The sequence below is a fragment of the Pipra filicauda genome, unplaced genomic scaffold (assembly GCF_003945595.2).
Source record: "Pipra filicauda isolate LSUMZ 115617 unplaced genomic scaffold, ASM394559v2 scaffold75_size2874737_pilon, whole genome shotgun sequence".
In the NCBI taxonomy this organism is placed as follows: Eukaryota; Metazoa; Chordata; class Aves; order Passeriformes; family Pipridae; genus Pipra; species Pipra filicauda.
The window spans coordinates 890857-910485 of NW_024104931.1; the positions used below are offsets into that span (position 1 = coordinate 890857).

The following is a 19629-nucleotide window of genomic DNA, read 5'->3' on the forward strand; positions in this document are numbered from 1 at the left end:
AGCTCACACCTCTCCGCCCCACTCACCTCGGCTCCAGGGGCACGGGGAGCAGTGTCCCGCAGTGTCCTGCAGTGTCCCGCAGGCAGGGGCCGTGGGATGCTGCAGAGCCAGCGCGTCCTCCTGCTGCGCTCAGGTCCTTTAAAGAGGGAGTGGGGAGGCCGGAGGCAGCCAACCAGCTGGGAACGACTTCTGAATATGCAGATGGACATCCAGGAGGTCAGGTCCAGCATCAGGCTCCAGCCACCTTCCCTGCCGCGGCCATTTCCCACACTCATAGCCCCTGGAGTCAGACAGGCAAGGGCTGCTGCTGAACTGCTGGCTGCCCAAGTGGGCAGAGAGCCAGAAGAGCAATTCCTCCGTACAATTTGGCCTGGAAACCCCATCCCGGACCCAGGATGGTGAACCGCTGGTGAGACAGTGCAAATACACCAGACTGACAAGCAATGCCACAGGCAAGGAAGGAGCTGGCCCAGAGCCCAGGTGCTACCCATCTCCCATGGAAAGCGCCCAGGCATTTCCCCCACCATGGGGACACAGATGCGTTTTGGCTGAACTGGAGGTCTGCAGTGTAGGACATGGCCAAGAAATGGGACAACACAGGAAGAGCAGCAATACAGGGTCCGTTGTCACAGGGTGCTTTAGAGACAGTGCCACAGCCTGCAGAGCTGGCATCCCTCCCAGCTGAGCACGCCCTAACACCAGCCCCAGGACAAACTACCTGCCCCAGGGGCACATGTGGTTGTCAGACGCTTAACTTCGTGCAGGAGCTGCAGGTGGGCGGACAAAAGCCGAGCCACATGTGCCACTCCTGGGACTTCATCTGCTTTGCCTTCACATGCTTACTGATCATGGCAATGTTTAGGGTATTCACTGGATAGAGAGGAGGCTGTGGTTAAAAGCAGTTGACATCAGGTGGTCAAAAAACAGATCACAGAGAAATCCCTGGCAGAGAGCCTTTCTGGTTCAGTTGCCTTTTATTAAAGCAGTCAGCACATCCTCAAAGCCTCAGGGACTATCCCCTGTTGATTTTTATTCAACTTCTTTCCTTTGGAAATGATCCCATATTTTGAAGGTTGCGGTTCACCATTCATATATTAAGCAATGGATAAATTAAGGACATGTGCATAACCCAGACTTGGCTCCTTGAGAGATGCCTGGCTGCAAGACAGCCGTTTATAACTATCCCAGGCTAATTCTCAGGTTCTGCAAATAGGTTCATTGGGTTTTCTCCCACCAGTGGTTCCCCGCCTGGAAGCAGGCAGAAAACAGAAACTAGCTGGGGGATTCTCAAATATTTTCAGCATGCAGATCACATCTGAGGAACAGGGCTTACTAGTCGACTCATTTGCCAGTTTGCCACAGGGAGATGACTTCATTGCCCATTTCTAACCATGCAACATCCCAGTGGCTGACGCTCGTGGCAATGTCATTCCACATGAGTCCCACGGTTTGCCATGATGAGCAGGAAAACCACTGGTACAGCTACCCTCCAGCAATCCGAAGCTTTGATTCAATGAAGTGTGTCATGAAACGGCACCCTTTGGTAATACAGAGGATTATTTATCATTACGTATTTATCATATTTATTATTACAAGTACATATATTATGACATGTAGTAATATGTATATACACAAATGTATGTGTTTATAGGTATATATGCAATACATACCTATTATATATGTATATTATCATTACATATCTGGTGATACGTAGGAATATTACAATTACACCCCCGTCCCCACCCTGCCCCGTCCCTGCCCCTCAGCCCTCTTCTCCTTCTGCCCCCCCCCCTCCCGCGATGGTTCCGCCCCTCCGACCGCGCTCCCCCCGTCCTGCGGCGGTTGGTGCGGCCCCGCGCGCTTCCGTGCCGCGCGGGGCCTGGTTCCGGTGTCCGCCCTGCGGCCCCTCCCGCTGCTGCTGCCGCCGCCGCCGCCGCGATGGTGCCGCTCTGGCGGTCCCGCTGTCTCGGCCGCGCGCTGGGCCGCTCGCTGCGCGCCCTGCGACAGGTACGGCCCGCGGGCAGCGCCTCGGGGAGCGGAGCAGCGAGGGAGGGCGGCGGCTGGTCGGGCGAGGTCGGCGGCGCCAAGGACACCGGGACGCGTCCCCTGCTGCCCGGCGCCGCCGCTCCGGGGCACGGCCCGGCGGGGCACGGGGAGGGGCGGCAGGGCTGCCCCTGCAACGGCCGCGGTGGGCGCCACGCTGTCCCTTCTCAGCGGGTGCTTCTGCCCCGACACCGCCCCGCCCGGCCCGGCCAGGCCCGGGCTGGCGGGAAGGGCGGCGGCACCGGGCAGGGCCTCCGATCGCCGCCGCCCTCGCCCGCCGGCGGCTGCAGCGTCTGGGGCCCCCGCTGTTGGCAGCCCCTGGCCTGCGCTGGCACAGACCCCCCGGCGGGGTCCGCCCGGGGCAGGAGCGGCAACGAACCGGTGTCTGGTTTGGTTTATGATTTCTGTGCTCGGCCTTCAGAGCAGCCACTGAACCGTGGCAAACGGCGGTGACCTGCGCTGGCGACACCGCGGGTGGCAGAGCCCGATGGCAGCTTAACCCTGGGGCTGCCCTTGGCCAGCTGGGTCCTGCTGTTCGATGACTCCTGGACACATCTTCCGTTTAAATAGCAAACATGCACAGCCTTTTGTGCACACATGTACGTGCACACCTACAGGAGGAAAAATACCACTTCTCTTCCAGGTGACCAGCTGGAGCCTTAGAGCATGGGACTTGATTTTAGCCATTGTATAAATGTAGGCGAGCAAGTGTTGACAGCTGATTAACTAAGTTATGCTTCCCCATAGGGTTGCTCTGTGGTAAATGCTTGTCTTTGGGCTTGACAAATAGGTTTGTGTTTATAAACATGTAAAACTGCACTATAAACAACTTATAGCTAACTGTATAGTATAGTTTGTTATACATATATGTAGATACAAATTGATTATAGTGCAGTTTAAAACAAGCTAACTTAAGTGGCATTTTAGCAATATTTACACTTTGTCGGCTCTCAGTGGTGCTGTGCAATTATACAGAAAAGGGGAGAAGTGAGATGGACTATTCAAAACAGAACTAAGCGGCAAATTGGGAGGTTTTAGCCGAGTGCTAGGAAAGTGAGATACTTTTAGTTAACCTGTTAGTTGTACTGGAAAAGTTGAGTGGTAAGAAGTAAGTTTTTAGACAGGGATAATAGAAGCTCTTTGGAGAAACAGAAAGAAATGCCAGAACTTGGCAAACTTCTGATGGCAAAAGTGAGAACAGTAGACATGTAGAAAATTCAGGAACAGAGGGTTGAATGGGAGAAGAGTAGAGTCAGTGAGGGTGAGGAAGGGTTGGCGGTTGGTAAAAGAGAAAAAGGTCCTGAATTCATATATCAAGTAGAAATCATGAATGTGCATCAGTAACCTGTAGCATGTAAGAGTCAGGGCAGGGGCAGGCAGCCATTGAAGGATGACCTGAAAAAGTTCAGAAAAGAGCTAGTCTGAAAAAGAATGGTTTGATCAGGAGCTGCATTTGGTGCTTTGATAATCAAGTCCTGTTTATCTGGAAAGGTGTTTGTAAAGAACTTTTTCTTCCCTGTTTGATCCTCCTCTCTGCTGGAGGAGTTCTCAGCCTGTTGTCTTAGTAACAGTATCCTTCACCACTTAGCATTGTTATCTGCATCCCACCTTGACATCTGCCCCCCATGCTATATATAATAGTGTTGATATGCATGAAGGCTTTGCAGTGGGGTTTTCGTGTGCAGCAGTGGTTTGTGCTCATCCTTGTCGAACCTGCATTTGCTTTGCTCTGAAAAAGCCATGGCTGGAGAAGTGATTGATGCTCTGCCTGTTGTTGGAGCTGCCCAGCACTGGGCTTCTGTTTTGCCTCTGTTGAAATGAGCTGCACTGTCCTGTTCATCAAAGTTCTTACCTGAACTGGTCCCTGATCTCACTGTTGGTATACAGGCTGTTGCTTTAGCTGATGTATTCCATAATTTATTTCAGTGTGTAGTGACCTACTGGAAGGTGATAGCTCCTTGAAAGGTGTGGCCTGGGACGATGTGTACCAAGGTCACTTTGGCATAATAGCAGTTGTAAAAACAATTCTGAGAAGTCTTGTGAAACGAGGGGGAAAAATTAATCACTTGATACATGAGTCACTAGCTAATTAGACTAAGATTTCTTTCTTCAAGCGAAGGCTGTCTTTTTAAAATGACCTAAAGTGCTAATGCCAGGTAGCAAAACCAAAATGTTTCCATTTTCACTGAAAAGGTCCAATAGCAGGCAGATTTAGTCAGGTGATACCAGAACAGATGCAATGACAGTGATTCCTTCATGGAAAAAGGGAAGGGGAACAGCTCTATCAGGCATCTCCTGGAGCTGCATGTCATCTCTGAGGTACCATAGTTAAAAGGCAGGCACACGGCAGTTCTGCAGAATGCAAGCCAGAGAAATCTCAGGATTTTTCATTAGTGGTTTCCTTCTCACATTAAGCCCTTTCCCTCATTTCTTAACCTAGAAAATAGAAGGATAGAGTGGAACCGATTTTTTCCTTCATTTTGCGGCAGTTGTGAAACACAGACTTGGCGCCTTGGGAAGAGAGCCGCAGATGTGTTTTCTCACAGCGATTTGTTTTTAGGACAGTCCTTCTGAACTTTTTTTTTTGTTTTAACTTCACAGTAAACTACTCCTGAGCAAATAAAGTTGTCTGGTTTTGCTTTATTCTGAGGCTGTTCCTTTCTTAACAATTTATTTTTTTAGTATGCTAGGAATGCCCTTAACCACTTTTTTAATAAAGCACCCAGAAAACATTAGTGGGCAGAGGGGAACTTAGGTCACATGGTATTCTATTTGGGACACTCTGGAAAGTGGGAAGAATTTGATCAACACAGGAACTACCATATGTGCTGAGGATTGTGGCGCTTTAGATAGCTGACCCACTGGAGTTCAGCTGAAGTTTGTCTTACTGATCTTGGCTTAGGCCTGGCTCTACACAAACCAGATCTGAGTTAGCAGGGGCCAGTGCTGCACCAAGATTAAGCATCGTAGCATTCAAGATGACTCTGCAAAGTCTGCACAGTGCTTCCTGCTTTCCCTCCCCAGGTAGACTTGGGGCAGGGGCTCCAGTGAGCCCTGACAGAAGCTGATTTTGCAGGACTGTTGTTCCAGGATCGTTGGTCTCTGCAGTGGACCAGAAAGCAGAGTAGCTGCATGGTGCTGTGCTGGACCTTAGGAACAAGTCAGCCTGGCTGCCTGCATCCTCAGCCCAGCTAATCATAACCCTTTTGAAATGCCCATCTATCACTGAGTTGACTCTGTGTGACTATCCAAGAAACTAAATCCATTGATAAGCTTGGATAATTAAACTGCCAATGGGTCAATTCCAGGCCTGTTAGTAGTTTTGATATGAACTATACACTGAATATATTTTTTTATGCTACAGCACTCAGTCCTGTAGATGGTGTGCCAAGCTTAAGTCTCTATGTTGTCTTACCACACAGCTCCCCAAATTATTCTGATATGTAAGATCAGTTATATCCTGTCCTGCTTGCTCTGCTGAAGCTGAAATCAGGGCTTATATGCAGACTTCAGATGTTGAAGGTGTGAAGGAAATCTGACTTTTACCTCTTTCCTTAGCTGGAGGATAAGGGTGCTTTGAGCTCTTGAGTATCTGACTTGTTCTAAACCAGTCAACTGCATTTTAGTCACTGTGATATTTTCCTGTTGCTTTTAATGAGTTCTTAGGTTCTCCAGACATTGAGGTTTGATGCTAGAGAAATGTATAATAACAATAGGGAAAGTAACTGGAATATCTTTGAAATGTCTTTTGAGGACTGTTATGGTGAGCTAGGAGTGCAGTCAATGATTACGTGGGTATGCAGTGAAACATCAAAAGAAGGTGGAATTCCTGTCTTTCTGATAGTGGTAGAAATTTTACCATTGAGAGCAATTCTGGCCTTCTGGAGTTCAAAGGCTCCATAACTTTAGAACAAATTTTGAAAAACCCTAGATGCTGCATTTGTGACTGTAGGAGTAAACATCGTGGGATGTTTTTTCGTCATATCCAGTAGCTACCCTTGACCTTTTCATTCATAGCAAATTTTATTAGAAATCTGTTCCTTCTTGAAGAGGAAAGTGTGCATGAGAAGGTCAAAACAGCTGAAGCCACAGCTGAAAACCAAAAGCATCAAATTTAACATCACTGTCACCAGAAAGCACCCTCGAAGGAGTCAAACCAAAGAGAAGGGTATAGGTGCTCTCACCATCTCCTTCTCTAGCACACTATGGGAAAGTAGCATGCCTGCAGACTGGAGCATGGGAATGGTGGGTCCTGTGTCTGATTCAGATCTCATGGGAAAACCAAAGTCCTCCTAGGATGGGTCTGTCTTCTTGTAACACTGATAGATCCTTTTCTCTCTTGCAGGGGAACTGTACTCTGGCAAGATGCTCTCTCTCTGGTGAGTCTAATGCTTTTATTTACAAACTACCTAGAAGGAACAGAGCTGATGATGGAGGTTGGTAATAGGTTTTATTGGGGTTTATTTCAATCAGTCATGTAATGAAGAAACAGTGAAATGAGCTAAGTTTCTGAGTGCCTCCCTTGCATAATGTACTTGCTGCCCGATCCCTTTGGCTCTGGTGAAGATTCCAACAGCACAGCACAGAGTATTTCAAGCACTGTATTTCAAGCAGTATTTCAAGCACATGCTTGAAGCATGTGCTGTTGCAGAGCCCTAGGTCGCTAATAAACTCCCTTGGAAATGATAGGTGAATATCGTGACGTATCAAATCTGGTTCACCTGTGAACTCTACTTTGATGCCTAAACTGTTTTTCCTTAGAGCTCTGTTTCTTCTAGCTGTACTGTGTTTATGTAGCATTACATCACTCACTTCTGATTCCACTTTGAGAAACCAGTTAAATCTGCTTACCTTTTTTGGTTTCTAGAGTTCCAGTTCAGCTCTTTAGTAGGAGATGGTGTAAAAATTATATTGCTTTTAAAAAAAAAAACAAATGGGGAAATGGTTCTTCCTTCTGGCATTGTGTAATTGAGGTAATTATACTCTCCAGTTACTACTCTGACTGATCTTTAAGATCAGTCTGGAAAATTGCCCAGTGCCCTATAAGAGACAAAGGACGGGAGTTCAGTTCATAATAAAAATTGCAGTGTCAGGGCTCGTGAGCAGTGTGGGAAGGGGACAGTGGGGTATGTGAAACTGAGAAGCTATGCAAGTACTACTTTGAGTTTCGGAAAATAAATTCTCTGGAAAGGGGGTGGACAGAGAAGAGGAATGATGGTAGCTGGCTACTCTGCCCTACACCCTCTTTTCATTCTTTCTTCCTCCTTACCTGTCCATGCGACTGTGAGGCTTCCTGGGAGGTGCCTCTTAGGGGGCTGCTTCGCTCCTGCCCTTTGTACTCAGCAGTCCTGGAGGTGTTCCTCATGACTGTTTCCTGGTTTCCTTCTGAGTGAGGTGGCTGCTGCTTAGTTTGCCCTTTTCAAAGTTATCCTTATTAGGTTTGAGATCAAGATATAACTGTTTTTCCCATCCCTGTAAATCTAGATGAAGACAAGACCACTGTTCCTGGCAAGCTCCGGGCAGGTTTGATGGCACCGAGGTGTCTCTGCATGGCTATTAGTCCCAAGCTTCTTTCAGGGTGGACACCGGTGTCCTCTGCATTCTTTTACCTGACAGGGACATTTAAGGGCTGGATAACTTTCCTGTGGGGTAACTCCTTTCTCATTCACAGGTGTGGCTGGGAGCCAGGGATTGGCTTACACAAACAGCAGGAAGCTTCTGTAAGTATCCCCAGGAAAGCTGTAATGTGGAGAGACTGGGGCTGCTCTAGCCGTGAAAAGATTTGGGGGCTGAGAAACAGAATGTGGTTGGCTGTCATGAAATCTTTTTGCACATCTTAGGAGCGTGGAGATAGCCCTAACAAAATCTAGGTTTTGCAGGTCAGGAACTGAAAAGAAGCTTTGTCTGAAACCAGATACCAAGGGCAGGGAAGGGACAGGAATCAGGAAACTGGTGACTAGAGGTGTTTGCTCTATGATGGTCTTCTGATTGGTTTTCTGTCAGGAGAAATGGGGTCATTTACAGAGCTCTCGTTCCTATGACAGGGTTTGCATTGCTAAGGTGGTCTTGTAAAAATGTATTTGGGTAAATAATCATAAGAGCACATGCATAAAAGCCTGAAGTACTGGTCTGTTTGTATGAAGTAGCCTGTGCTAGAGGAAATGCTAAAGCATGTTTGTTTCAGCTTTCCAAATGTGATGTCAGTAGATATAAAAATCATGCTTTGGAATGCTTGGAATTTCCAGCTCCCTGTGAAGAAACATGGTGGAGAGAAATATCCGTCTCTCGGATGTGTTGCCATAGGCAATTTATGGTGCTTTTCCTTTTTTTTTTTTTGGAGCAATCTAACAGCTTCTGTAGAGATGACAGTCCTAATCTGGAAGTAAAAAAATGGTAACTGCACTAGTCTTGTACTTAGGGTGGGCTGTCTGGTCACCCTTTGATCAGTGTTTAAACCACAGGGGTTCCGTTGAGTTGTCTGCCTAAATTAAAATTCCATGTGTGTCAGTTCTTACTGAGTTTCTGAGAGCACTAGTGATGGTAGGATGTGATGTTTCCTTTCTTACTGGATTGTTGCAGCTTGAGCAGTAAGTAGGAGTCCCTTAGAAAAAATATATCGGAACAGACAAGCAGCCTGTCACATCAGTTAAGCAAATGTAAATTCTTTACTTGAGCTTGGTGCTAGCATCCTGCATAGGAACTTACTTCTGTGTTCATACCTTTCTCTCTTCCTGCAGAGTAAATAGCTCCAGTGTCTTCACTGTCCGGTACTTCAGAACCACTGCAGTACGTAGTAAGTAAAAAGTCAGGAGTTAGCAGTATGCTTCTTTTGGTACCTCTTGCTGTCTTGACAACAGCTGAAGCTACCCTCCATCCTTGGTCATGGCTCACTGCTGTTCTGCCTGCATGGACAGCTGAGGGTTTATATCCCTGGGGCCCTAAGGATTTTGTCTGGCATTTCTGTCACAGTGTGACTTTCAGTCAAATGGAAATTTCTCTGCTGTTTAAATGTTAATCAGTGTTGAAGCAAAGAGAAGGCCAGCAATTGATGTCTGATGACCTACCCCCTTTAGCAGAATTATGATGACAAGAACGAAGCAATGCCATAAGTTTTGAGCTTTGAATGCATTCAGATCTATCTGTCTCTCTCACAGGGGATGACGTGGTTACAGTGAACACACCAGCCTTTGCAGAGTCAGTCACAGAAGGAGATGTCAGGTGGGAGAAAGGTAAGCACTTGCCTCTTCCCTGAAATTCTCAGCACCATTGCTGCTGCATTGGACAGCTCAGGGGTGCATTGTAGTTCATTGGTTGACAGCCTGCTGTGTGCCTTTCGGTCTGTGACAAATGGGGCAGTTAATTGCAGTTCTCCTAAGGGATAAGGATTGCAGTTACTGCCTTGTCACTCCTAGTCATGGGTGATGTTGGGTGAAGGGAGATGTCTAAGCTGGAATCAGACTCTTATCTGTGCAGTGGATTGATTGTTTGAGCTAGTCTTTTCTTTAGAAGTTGTGGAGAGCTGAGGTGAAAAAATTCTGGGTTAGTGTGGGACACTGCTGTGGGTAAAGAGGGGAGGCCAGAGCACACCTCCCTCCTCACAGTGGTCTTCATATCTATCATTCAGCTGTTGGAGACACAGTGGCGGAAGATGAAGTGGTGTGTGAGATTGAAACAGACAAGGTAGGAGTTTTCTGGACCAAAACTTTTTCTAGTTCTGTAGCAGATACCCTGTATGGTTCCTCTCCTGCTAAGAGCTCCTACAGCCTGCAGGCCCTGACTGTGTCTCCTGCTCCCTTTATGGAGAAAAGCTTTTCTCATCAACTATGAGAGCTGGCTGTTCCTTGAGTGAGAATTCTTTAATAATTCTTCCTTACTCATACATTTGATTAATTATCAGTGGTGCTGATGTTTGTTGGAGGTGCATTTCCACTTCTCCTTCCAATTCCAAGAGTGCTCTAAGCTTTGAAACCTGTTTAAACAGGTGTTGTGTTTAAACAAACAAGAAAACTGCAAGCCATGGGTTGTCTTCAAATTGTTTTAAATTTAGGCTTTAAATTTACCCACCCCTTAAAGGACTGTTAAGCTTTGAAGTTCTTGCTAAATTCTCTGCCAAGTTCTGCTTTCAGTGTTGCTGTCAGGAAGATTCTGGCAGCAGGTCAGTTCTTGACTGTACCCTGGAGATCAGGCTATATGTTGCACTGCCAGCATCTCCTGAAACTTCATTGGCACAAAATCTTGGTGGAGAGTGTGAAAACTGGTGCAAATGATGTGAGACATAGCTGCTCTCTGTGCCAAGTTACAATGCATATCTGCAGATATTGGCATCTTCTCTTGGGCACTTGTTGTCCATCCAATGTTTGGGGGAATTTCACTGATTTTTCTTTTTTCAGACATCAGTGCAAGTTCCAGCCCCAGCAGCTGGTGTGATTGAAGCCCTTCTGGTACCCGATGGTGGCAAAGTGGAAGGAGGGACACCTCTGTTCAAACTCAGGAAAACTGGAGGTAAGTCAGGCATGTGTAACTTGCACAGGCCTTCCTGTTTCCACCAATCTTTTTCTGAAGATGAAAGGAAAGCATTTAGAGGGATCCTGAGAGAGGTTAAATAATTCCTCCGTCTGCCTCTGTAGCTGGAAGAAAATTCTCCTATTCTGTTGTCCATTAGAAAAGCATGATTTTATTCTTCTGAGGGGGGAACTTCTGTTCCCTCAGGAGGAGACTGAGCTCTAAGCTAAAACTAGCTGAGAATTCCCCTAATAAAACTCCCTTCTCTGCCCTCTTCTTTGTAGCATCCAATCTCCTGGACAGCGAGGAGATCAAGGGTGTTGATGCGTGAAACTCTTTCACCATGAGTTTCTCTTGTGGTGACTCTTGTCAGTTCAGTAGTGCTGAGAACATAAAGGCACTCTGCTGGAGGGTTTTATCAGATTGGTTCTGCTGGAGGGTTAACTTTTGTCAAGTTGGTTGGACTCTCAGATCCCTGGCACTGGAAGCTGTTGCATTTACCATGGTTCTTGCTTGTCTTTCAGCTGCTCCTGCCAAGGCTAAACCAGCAGCAGCCCCTCCTCCTCCTTCAGCCCCTGAACCTGTAGCTGCAGCTGCTCCTCCCCCTCCCCCTCCTGCAGCACCAATTCCCACAACAATGCCACCAGTGCCGCCTGTGTCAACTCAGCCCATTGACAGCAAACCAGGTGAGGCAACAGCTGATCGTTCCTGTTCTCAAGCCTCTCTTCTTTGTGGAGAGCATGTAAGATTAAAGACTGCACACAGTCTGGCATTTATGGCAAAGGCCTCCTGCATTATTCCCCTGAATGCTCCAGTGTGGAGAACTCAGCTATGCTCATGGAACTGTCCAAGCCCAGTGCAAGGCTGCTCCTGCGCTGCGTTGCTTAAGCAAGGAGCTCGAACGTGCTTTCTTCCTCAGAGCTTTTCTACATGACTTCCCTTTATGACTGATGGTTTTTTTTCCCCTCAGTGTCTGCGGTGAAGCCGGCTGCAGCCCCAGCGGCAGCCCCTCTTGGGGAGGCAGCGCCCACCAAAGGTGTCAGATCAGAGCATAGGGTAAGCTGTGGGAATGGGATCTTGCCAGCGCTTCTGTTGCTGGGTGATAATCTGTTCTGGCATAAGCCTTGAGCTTTCCGGATGTGTTCATATCTACCTGTACACACCCCGCTCAGTGAGTGTGACAGATGGGGAAATTCTCTGCATGAGGAACCACTTAGAGGTGTGGTGGAGGAAGAGCCAGGACCAATCCGACACAGGTCTTTTCTAGGCAAAAGTCTTGTCTTGAGCTCTGCTGACTGAGGACAGAAGGACTTGATGTGATCTGCTTGGTCTGTCCACAAGCCCTCAGCAAAGGGCTGAGGCTGCTGCAGCTGCCTTGTGCATTCTTAAGAGAACATGGCTGAGCAACCTGCTTTTTAGCAGTCTTGCTCTTCTCACATTAGCCACATGCTGGAAAGCTAGGCATGCTTGGAGGTCCCAAGGAACACAGAATACAGTGATGCATTTCAGCACTGCTTTTCAAGTGAACTGTGTGTTGACCTGAGCAGTGAAATCAACTCCTCAGCCCGTCGTGCTCCTCTGGGAGACCTGGAGTGAAAACCTTGGTCCTAGGCATCTATTAATAGTCAGCTAGATGGCAAGGGAAGGACCTTTTGAGTTTCTTGTGTATTTTGCCCCTTGGATGAACTTGAGGCAGCTTCTGCTTATACCTTTTTAATTTTCAGGTGAAAATGAATAGGATGCGCCAGCGTATTGCTCAGCGGCTGAAAGAGGCTCAGAATACTTGTGCCATGCTGACCACTTTCAATGAGATCGATATGAGGTGAGGAGCAGACCTTTTTTTCCCTTTATGAGTAGAAACAGATGAAGGCAGTCAAAACCTTGCTGATTCTCTTTGGAGAGATTGGCAACATGTCTTTTGGGACCTCTCTCCTGGGTGTGTACCACAGTCTGCACAGCTTCTTTGGGGCCATGTTAGTGTTGCAGTATGAGGGGTACTTATCTTCCTGTTATTCCTCAGGAGTCATCTGCTGCTTGTAAAAGGGGTAGTCTGCTTCCTCTTCTGTGTGCTTGTTGGTGGGGCACTGGTAAATGTTAAGCAGAAGACCAGGAGGGACTAGTATCATTTGTGTAATGGCTGTTAGAAGACAGCAAGATGTAGCATCTGCTTTCTGCCACCCCGCCAGGTTATTGCTTTTGGAGGTATTTAATTCCCAGTGAGGTGGTTCTCCAGAGTTCATCAGCCTTTTGGGTGAGCATTGCATAGGTCCGAGGTCTCTGCTGTCAGATGGTACAGCTTTCCGAAGACAAACTAGCATCCTTCCCCATCCCCTCCAAGCAGATGGGGGTCTCCTGACTCAAGTGCTTGCGTGGACTGAACACACTAATGGCTTTGGAGGGTGGGCAGCTTGTGTTACAGTGCATTAAGGGGAAATTGTGCCCAAATCAAATTGCCTTTTGTAATCCTATTCTGCTCCTTAAGACAAAACATGTAAATATTTGGGTCTCAGAACAATAAGGCTGGCAAAATAGTCTTGATTAGAGGGAAGTGCTGCAGCTTTATCTCCTCTCAGAGGCTCATTGAGGTGTCGCTTTACGCCAGCATAGGGCTCTCATTGCATCTCGTAATCTAGTTTGGATAGATTGCTGGGAGGTTGACTTGTGAGGACCTGTGCTGGGGCCTCCTGCTTCCCATGGGAGTCAGTGTCTGAAAGGAGGAGGCCATAATGAGACAGTTTCATAGCAAATCACCTCCTCATTGCTGCAGTCATGCAGTTGTGTCTTGGGAGGCACTAATGTCTTTGGGCAGTAATCCTAGCTCTAAACAAGGTTAGGCGCAGGAAAACAAACACTGAACCATGGAGAACCATGCTCCTTGCTGAAACTGTCTCTTCAAAGACTCAAGGTGTCTGAAGAGGGGAGGGATGGACCATGCAATTCCACAGCGTCTGGTGTTAGCCTGGAATAGGCAGAGCTTGTAGCCACAGCTTGGTTGACTTTTTGTAAATGGCCTCAATTTTGATAAATAGACACAGTGGGAAAACGTGATTAGTCTGATTGAGAGCTGTGATTGGGCTGGTGCCTACTACCATAGCACCAGGGAAGATTTCTTTCATATTCACTCAACTCCCAGAGTCAACTCAGAGAGTTAGATACAGAAGTTGTGTTGTGCTGGATGGTACTGGACTTGCAGAGTGATTGAGGTCTTTTCCTTTGTGCATCTTTTTTGCTTTTGGCATTTCCTGTTTTTTCACCGTTCTGTGTCAGCCCAGCCACACCTGCAGTTGCTGTCTGTGATGCCGCGTGGGTATGAGCACTCCTACCTGGAGAATCAGTGGCAACATCAAGCCTAAGAAGGAAATGTGCCATGCCCCATCATGTTTCTGTGCCTGGCAGTGTGAGCCATGCAGGTTAACCTTGTCATGTTGATCCTTTGGCAGGAGCTTTAGAGCCACGTTCAGTACCTATGACATTCAAAGGGTTTTCCAGCAGAGTGGTGGTTTCCCACTTGGTGCAGGTTTGCAGTCCCTGGGGCTGGCACTGAAATCTATTACAGAGCAAGGGAACAGTGTTTTCTTGGACTCCCTGCTTACCAGCATTATCATGCATTTTGCAGCAACATCCGTGAGATGAGAGCTGTACACAAGGATACCTTCCTGAAAAAGCACAACCTGAAGCTAGGTTTCATGTCAGCTTTTGTGAAAGCTGCAGCTTTTGCTCTGCAGGACCAGCCTGTTGTGAATGCAGGTGAGTGGTGACCCTTGCTGGTGAGTTGCATGTCTCACCAGTGAATGTGACGGAGTTGGGGAAGGCAAATGGCCAGGTCCATGGCAGGACTAATAGCTTGGACAAGCAAGTCAAACACACAGGAAAAAGGGAGACAGTCCTGTGTGCTGCAGCTGATTTCAAGTAGATAGAGGACAGCTTGCCGAGGGGGGCTCTGTTAGGAAGGGGTGGCCAGGAGTGGGACTGGGGCCATGCGTATGCAGCCCACAGAGGGTAGAGCCTGCTGGTTGGTGTACATGTAGCTGCTGTAGGCACAATGCGGTTCCTGGGAGTGTCAGAGGCGCTTGCTGAAATCTAGAGGAGCGGAATAACCAAGGGAAAATAACTGAGGGCTGACCTATGTGGACTGGGTTTCCTCTGTCTATCCTGATGCTTCTCCCACAGGTGCAGCAAGGGCTTATTCTTCTCTGGAATTACATTTAAGCTAGGCATGAGCAAGTCGTTATGATTTTGTGGCTGCTTCTGGCCTGTTGAACCCTTGATCTTGGATACTGCATGTGTAGCCCAACTTTCTTCTCTTTCTAGTGATTGATGACACGACCAAAGAGATTGTGTACAGGGACTATGTGGACATCAGTGTTGCTGTAGCAACCCCTCGGGTAGGTACCTCGGTTGCTTTGTCTCTGCTTCCTGCAGCCTTCGGTCTGGGATTGTCATATACTTTGAGCCAACTCAGCTTTGCACTGTGCTGCAGCAGAAATTAAGTGATGACACTGATTGCGTAAATGAGACATCTAATACATTGTGGACTGCTGAGATAGCTTTTGAGAGAAGATGGTGGACCAAGAGTGTTCTGCCTCCTTACTAGGAGATGTGGTAACAGGGTCAATACAGATCTCAGTTGTTAATGAGTAGGGCTAAGTTAGGGAAACCCTTTTTTGTCATGGATCCATGGGGGTATAGCATAGATAGTAAAAGCTTTGCATGTCATGTCCTTTGGCTAACACTGCTGTGCTGTTGCACAGAAATGTTCCTCTCCAGGGAGAGTATGGAATGGAGATACAGGTGTTAATTAGTGAATTACCTTCTTGATTAGAAGATTCTGTTGTGAGGCAGAGTTTGGACCAGGACTGAAGTTCTGTCACTGCTCCCAAAGTCTAGGGGAGGCCCAGCATAAAGGGACTCCACTCTTCTCAGAGAAAAGAGGTGGCAGCTGAAATCTGTCCAGTGCCTCACCTGCTTTTATGAATGTGGAGCTGGATCCAGACAGACCTGGTTGATTTTATGAGACAGGCTAATGAAGACAGAGATATCCTTTATGGTGTCAGCCCTTGGTGTGTGTCATGCCAGGTTTCCCGTCAGGCTGCCAGGGTGCAAGGCAGCTCTTCCCACCACCTGCTGTGCACTGAGGGTAAGGCAGGAACTCTATGGGTCTGCAGCCAGGCTCCTGCCCCATAATAGCTATCTGTGTGTCGCTGCAGTGAATTTGCTATTCATGCAATTTGGTTCTCCACAGGGTCTGGTGGTCCCTGTGGTTAGGAACGTAGAAAACATGAACTTTGCTGACATAGAGCGCGCTATCCACGAGCTGGGGGAGAAGGTAAGGAAAGTTGGAGGTTTTCCTGAAGAAGGTGGGGAGGCATGGGAGGAATTGGGAGTGCTGGATAGGCATGAATTGATTTGGTCTCTCTGTGTTGTCATCTCGGACCTCTGACATACTGAGTTGCGCTGTGGGGAGTGATCCAGTTACATCTGTAGCTGTGCCTGTGCCTTCCAGGACAGCCCTATATCTACTTGTTGTCCTTTCAGAAGACCACAAACTATGCATTAGTGGCATGGTGTGTCTTCACCTTTGTCTTTAGAGGCTGAGGCTTAACTGCCCTGGGATACAAGTCCCTGTGTCTTGTTTCCTGCAAAAACAGGACTTAGAAGCAAAGGCGAGAGAATCCTTCCCTAAAGCCACTAAATGTTCAGCTCTAAAGACAGATGCATTTTCAACTAATTTGTGCTGGGTTTCAGCTGAATAGATCAATAAGCAAAGCTCTTGCAATCAGTATTTATGGAGAGAGTGAACGTCCAAACCCTTTCCTTTGCTCTCTGTGATCTTTGTGGCTTTCTAAGACCTTACTTTTTCTTCTAGGCACGGAAGAACGAACTGGCCATTGAAGACATGGACGGTGGCACTTTCACAATCAGCAATGGAGGGGTTTTTGGGTCACTCTTTGGGACACCTATCATTAACCCACCCCAGTCTGCCATCTTAGGCATGCATGCCATCGTTGACAGGCCTGTGGCTGTGGGAGGCAAGGTAGGTGGACCTGCACTGCAGGTTTTAGTGAACAGAGGGAAGGGCTCAGTGAGTTGAGGACCATAGTCCATATTTTCTAAGGGATTGTTGTCAACTTCTAAAAGGCTTTACTGTGAAGGAGAAGCAGAGACTAATGGGTGTAGGGCAGCTCTGCTGTCCCTTGTACTTGCCTTAGGTGTGCAGGGGGCCTTGTCCTGTCTATGAGGGGTGGAACTGAACATAATCTGGTTAGGTGCAGAGAGGAGGAAGTTGTAGCCTTTGTGATAGGGAACAGCTCCACAAAGGGACCTAGTCTTGTGTGTGGCGTGGACCAAGCCTGAGCGAGTGGCTAGGTAATCCTGCCAGGCAGTACAAATCCAGGAGGGCTTGAGCCCTGGATTCAGGGTCTTCCCTGAATTCACAGGAGGGGATCATGCAGGCAGTAGGGCTGAGCTCACTAATCCTTGTCTTATTCCTGCCTCTCAGATCGAGGTGCGGCCTATGATGTATGTGGCGCTGACGTACGATCACCGGCTGATCGACGGCAGAGAGGCAGTGACCTTCCTGCGCAAGATCAAGGCAGCGGTGGAGGATCCCCGCGTGCTGCTGCTCGACCTGTAGAGCAGTCACACCCCCACACAACCCACCCAGGACAGGCCACAGCACCAGCAGGGACAATGCAGGGCATTCAGGAACTGGCAAGGGTCATTCCAGTCTCTCTCCCTCCGCTGTGATTAGAGCTGTCCCAGAGGGAATTACAGGGATAGCTCCTACCTCCTTTCCTATTCTGTTTAATGAAGGTTTAGTATCTCTCAAGAACTGCCATGCAGTGGGCCAACCACTGAATGGCACTGCCTTTCCAGAGATATCTGTACAGCATCCTCTCCCTCACAGCACCAAAATCTCACCTCTAGCTTGTCCAATACCACTGGAAACTGCTTGCTGCTACCGTGCTAGGGTACTTTCCCCGCCCCTCCATGACGGGTTCAGCTTTATTGCCTAGCACTAAGGTTCCTGGGAAGGAGAGGAAAGGAAAGGCTACTGTCCTGTCCATTTTTTGCTTGAAAATATTTCACACTCACCTGCCTTGCAAGGGCAGTCTGGGGGACCCCCAGGCTCCTTGCAGCAGAGGTTTTGATCAGAGCAGGGCTTGAGGTCGGTGTCATGCTTCTGGCAGCGCCCTAGTTACACTCCCTCCACAGACAGTAACGTGGTGGCAGCAGCTCCCCTACTTTCCCTTGGAGATTGTTTGTCTCTCACCAGCCTGGTCACTGTGGCGTGAATGTTCTTGTCCAGGTGGGCAGCACCTGTGACCTCTGTGGAGGTAGCACTGTTCCTGGGACAACCCTTTCACCATTACAGGCCTGACATGGGGGTGAGAACGAGCCCCCAGCAACTCTCCTTGAATCACAGCTCACTGGTGGTGGATCTGACTGCTGGCTTCCTGTGTGCAGGGGCTTGGCCTGCTTCCAGCAGACACAGCTGGGGGGGCCAGGCCTTTCACTGTAATGTATATCCCAGCCCATGGGTGCTGGTTTTGGGGGGAGGGGTCAGTCCTTAATCTGATAGCGCACACATGTATTGAGGGGTGAGGGGGTTGCTAGTGCCTGCAGAGTCTATTACTCTTACCCCCTACACAGAACTTGTAACTAAAATATTTAACACAGCGGATTTTAAATGAAATAAAAGTGGGCAATGACTGCAAGGTGGGGTGTGTTTGAGGGAGCGGCTCCTGGACAAGGACTCAGTAATCAGCAGCATCCCTTGTGTAGTGTAAGAAACCTGTTACCTGGTGGTGAGAGAAAAAAGGCAATGGGAGCTGGGCCCACCAGTGGTGGTACTAAATTGAGGCTTCTCTGCCTGTGAACTCTACTGTCCTTTAACTCCCTGCCAAAGAATTGGCTCTTCCCGGCAAAGATGAGGTTTTCAGGGCTGGAAATCATCCTTTTCTTGGTCTAGCAACAGAATTGTTACATATGGTGAGGAATTCCCACTGTTTGCTAAAGGGCATGATGGCCACGAGGGAGACCTGGGACAGGCTCATAAAGTACAGGTATGGAGCCAGGTTGGGTTTTCACTGCTACAACAGGGGAGAGTTGTAAATCATGCACATGGGGAAAAGGCTGTTGGGAGTTGCAGAAGGAGAAAGGAGGCTCAAAGCCTCAAAGGAGCTCAAAGAACTGTAAAGCAGAAGCTGGCTGTGGTGCTGAGTGTTTCCCCAAGGAACTGTCCTTGTTGGAACAATACAAAATCATTCCTGGATCATGGCAGGGTTTTCCCAGCTCTGACATCAACTTCAGAGAATGGTTTGCCCTTCCCAGCTACGGGTGAAGAGGGCAGCCCCTTCTAACAGAAAACGATAGCACTCACAGCTGGTAGGCTGACAAAAGGGAGAGCAGTTTGTGCCTGCGTTTTCTTGGCAGCTAGGGATAAACCAGTGTGTGGAGTCAGCTTTCCTCTCCCTGACCCTGGCTGAGGTACAAGGTTAGAAGGAGAGGAAAAACCCCTTCCCTGTTCTGGAAGGGCAAAGGGTCTAGTTGTTCTTGCAAATGAGTGAAAGAGAAGGTTCTGATTTAAAAATGCTGCTAGCTCCAAGCCCTCCTTGCTGGTTTAGGATATGGAGGGCCTGTGAGCCGGGGGAAGGGCAATGCCTGTATTCTGCCTGGAGCTGCAATAAATGAGGCCTTTGAACTAAGGAGTGAATGTACAGTCAAGCTTTTAAAATGAGGCAGCCTAGCAAACTGCTTTATTTAACCAGCCCTTTCAGGGCTCACTGTAGAGGGTCATGCTTGAAGCTTCCTTTCTTTTGACCCTCCTGGGTGACACCCATGGCACTGAGTTGCAGGAAGCCATGCCGTGACTTTGGCCACAGGGTCCTTCATCCTGAACCTCCCCTGAATCACAGGACTAGGAGGCTGGTGGACAAGGGTACAAGCCTGTAGCTGGACAGTTCGGACAGTGCAGGTAGCCCTGGAGAGGAAAAGCCCCAGGCTCAGCTGCTCCTGCTCTCTGGCCTGCTTGTGGCATCAGTGGTCATTCCCTGCTTAGTCCTCCCATTTTGTCACAGCCTT

The 19629-nt window shown here is 48.3% G+C and overlaps 1 protein-coding gene across 2 annotated transcripts; it reads left to right on the forward strand.

Moving 5' to 3' along the window:
• The first annotated feature begins 1906 nt into the window (after nt 1-1906).
• DLST (dihydrolipoamide S-succinyltransferase) lies at nt 1907-19253 on the forward strand. Of its 2 annotated transcripts, none has more exons than XM_027720073.2 (15): nt 1907-2007; nt 6389-6422; nt 7715-7763; nt 8781-8836; nt 9198-9272; nt 9668-9723; nt 10434-10545; nt 11070-11231; nt 11516-11601; nt 12270-12367; nt 14162-14292; nt 14857-14930; nt 15788-15871; nt 16412-16579; nt 17045-19253. In XM_027720073.2, the coding sequence occupies exons 1-15, from the start codon at nt 1939-1941 to the stop codon at nt 17177-17179; spliced, it is 1389 nt and encodes a 462-aa protein (XP_027575874.1). In that variant the 5' UTR covers nt 1907-1938; the 3' UTR covers nt 17180-19253. The 2 variants fall into 2 exon arrangements, with proteins under 2 accessions (XP_027575874.1, XP_027575873.1); XM_027720072.2 differs by lacking the exon at nt 1907-2007 and adding an exon at nt 2261-2686.
• The last annotated feature ends 376 nt before the right edge of the window (nt 19254-19629 follow it).

Coding starts and splice junctions, on each gene's coding strand:
- DLST (XM_027720072.2), top strand. CDS start 2,582: ATGACTCCTGGACACATCTTCCGTTTAAATAGCAAACATGCACAGCCT. Junction 7,764..8,780: donor ACAAACAGCAGGAAGCTTCT/GTAAGTATCCCC, acceptor CTCTTCCTGCAG/AGTAAATAGCTCCAGTGTCT. Junction 9,724..10,433: donor GTGAGATTGAAACAGACAAG/GTAGGAGTTTTC, acceptor TTCTTTTTTCAG/ACATCAGTGCAAGTTCCAGC.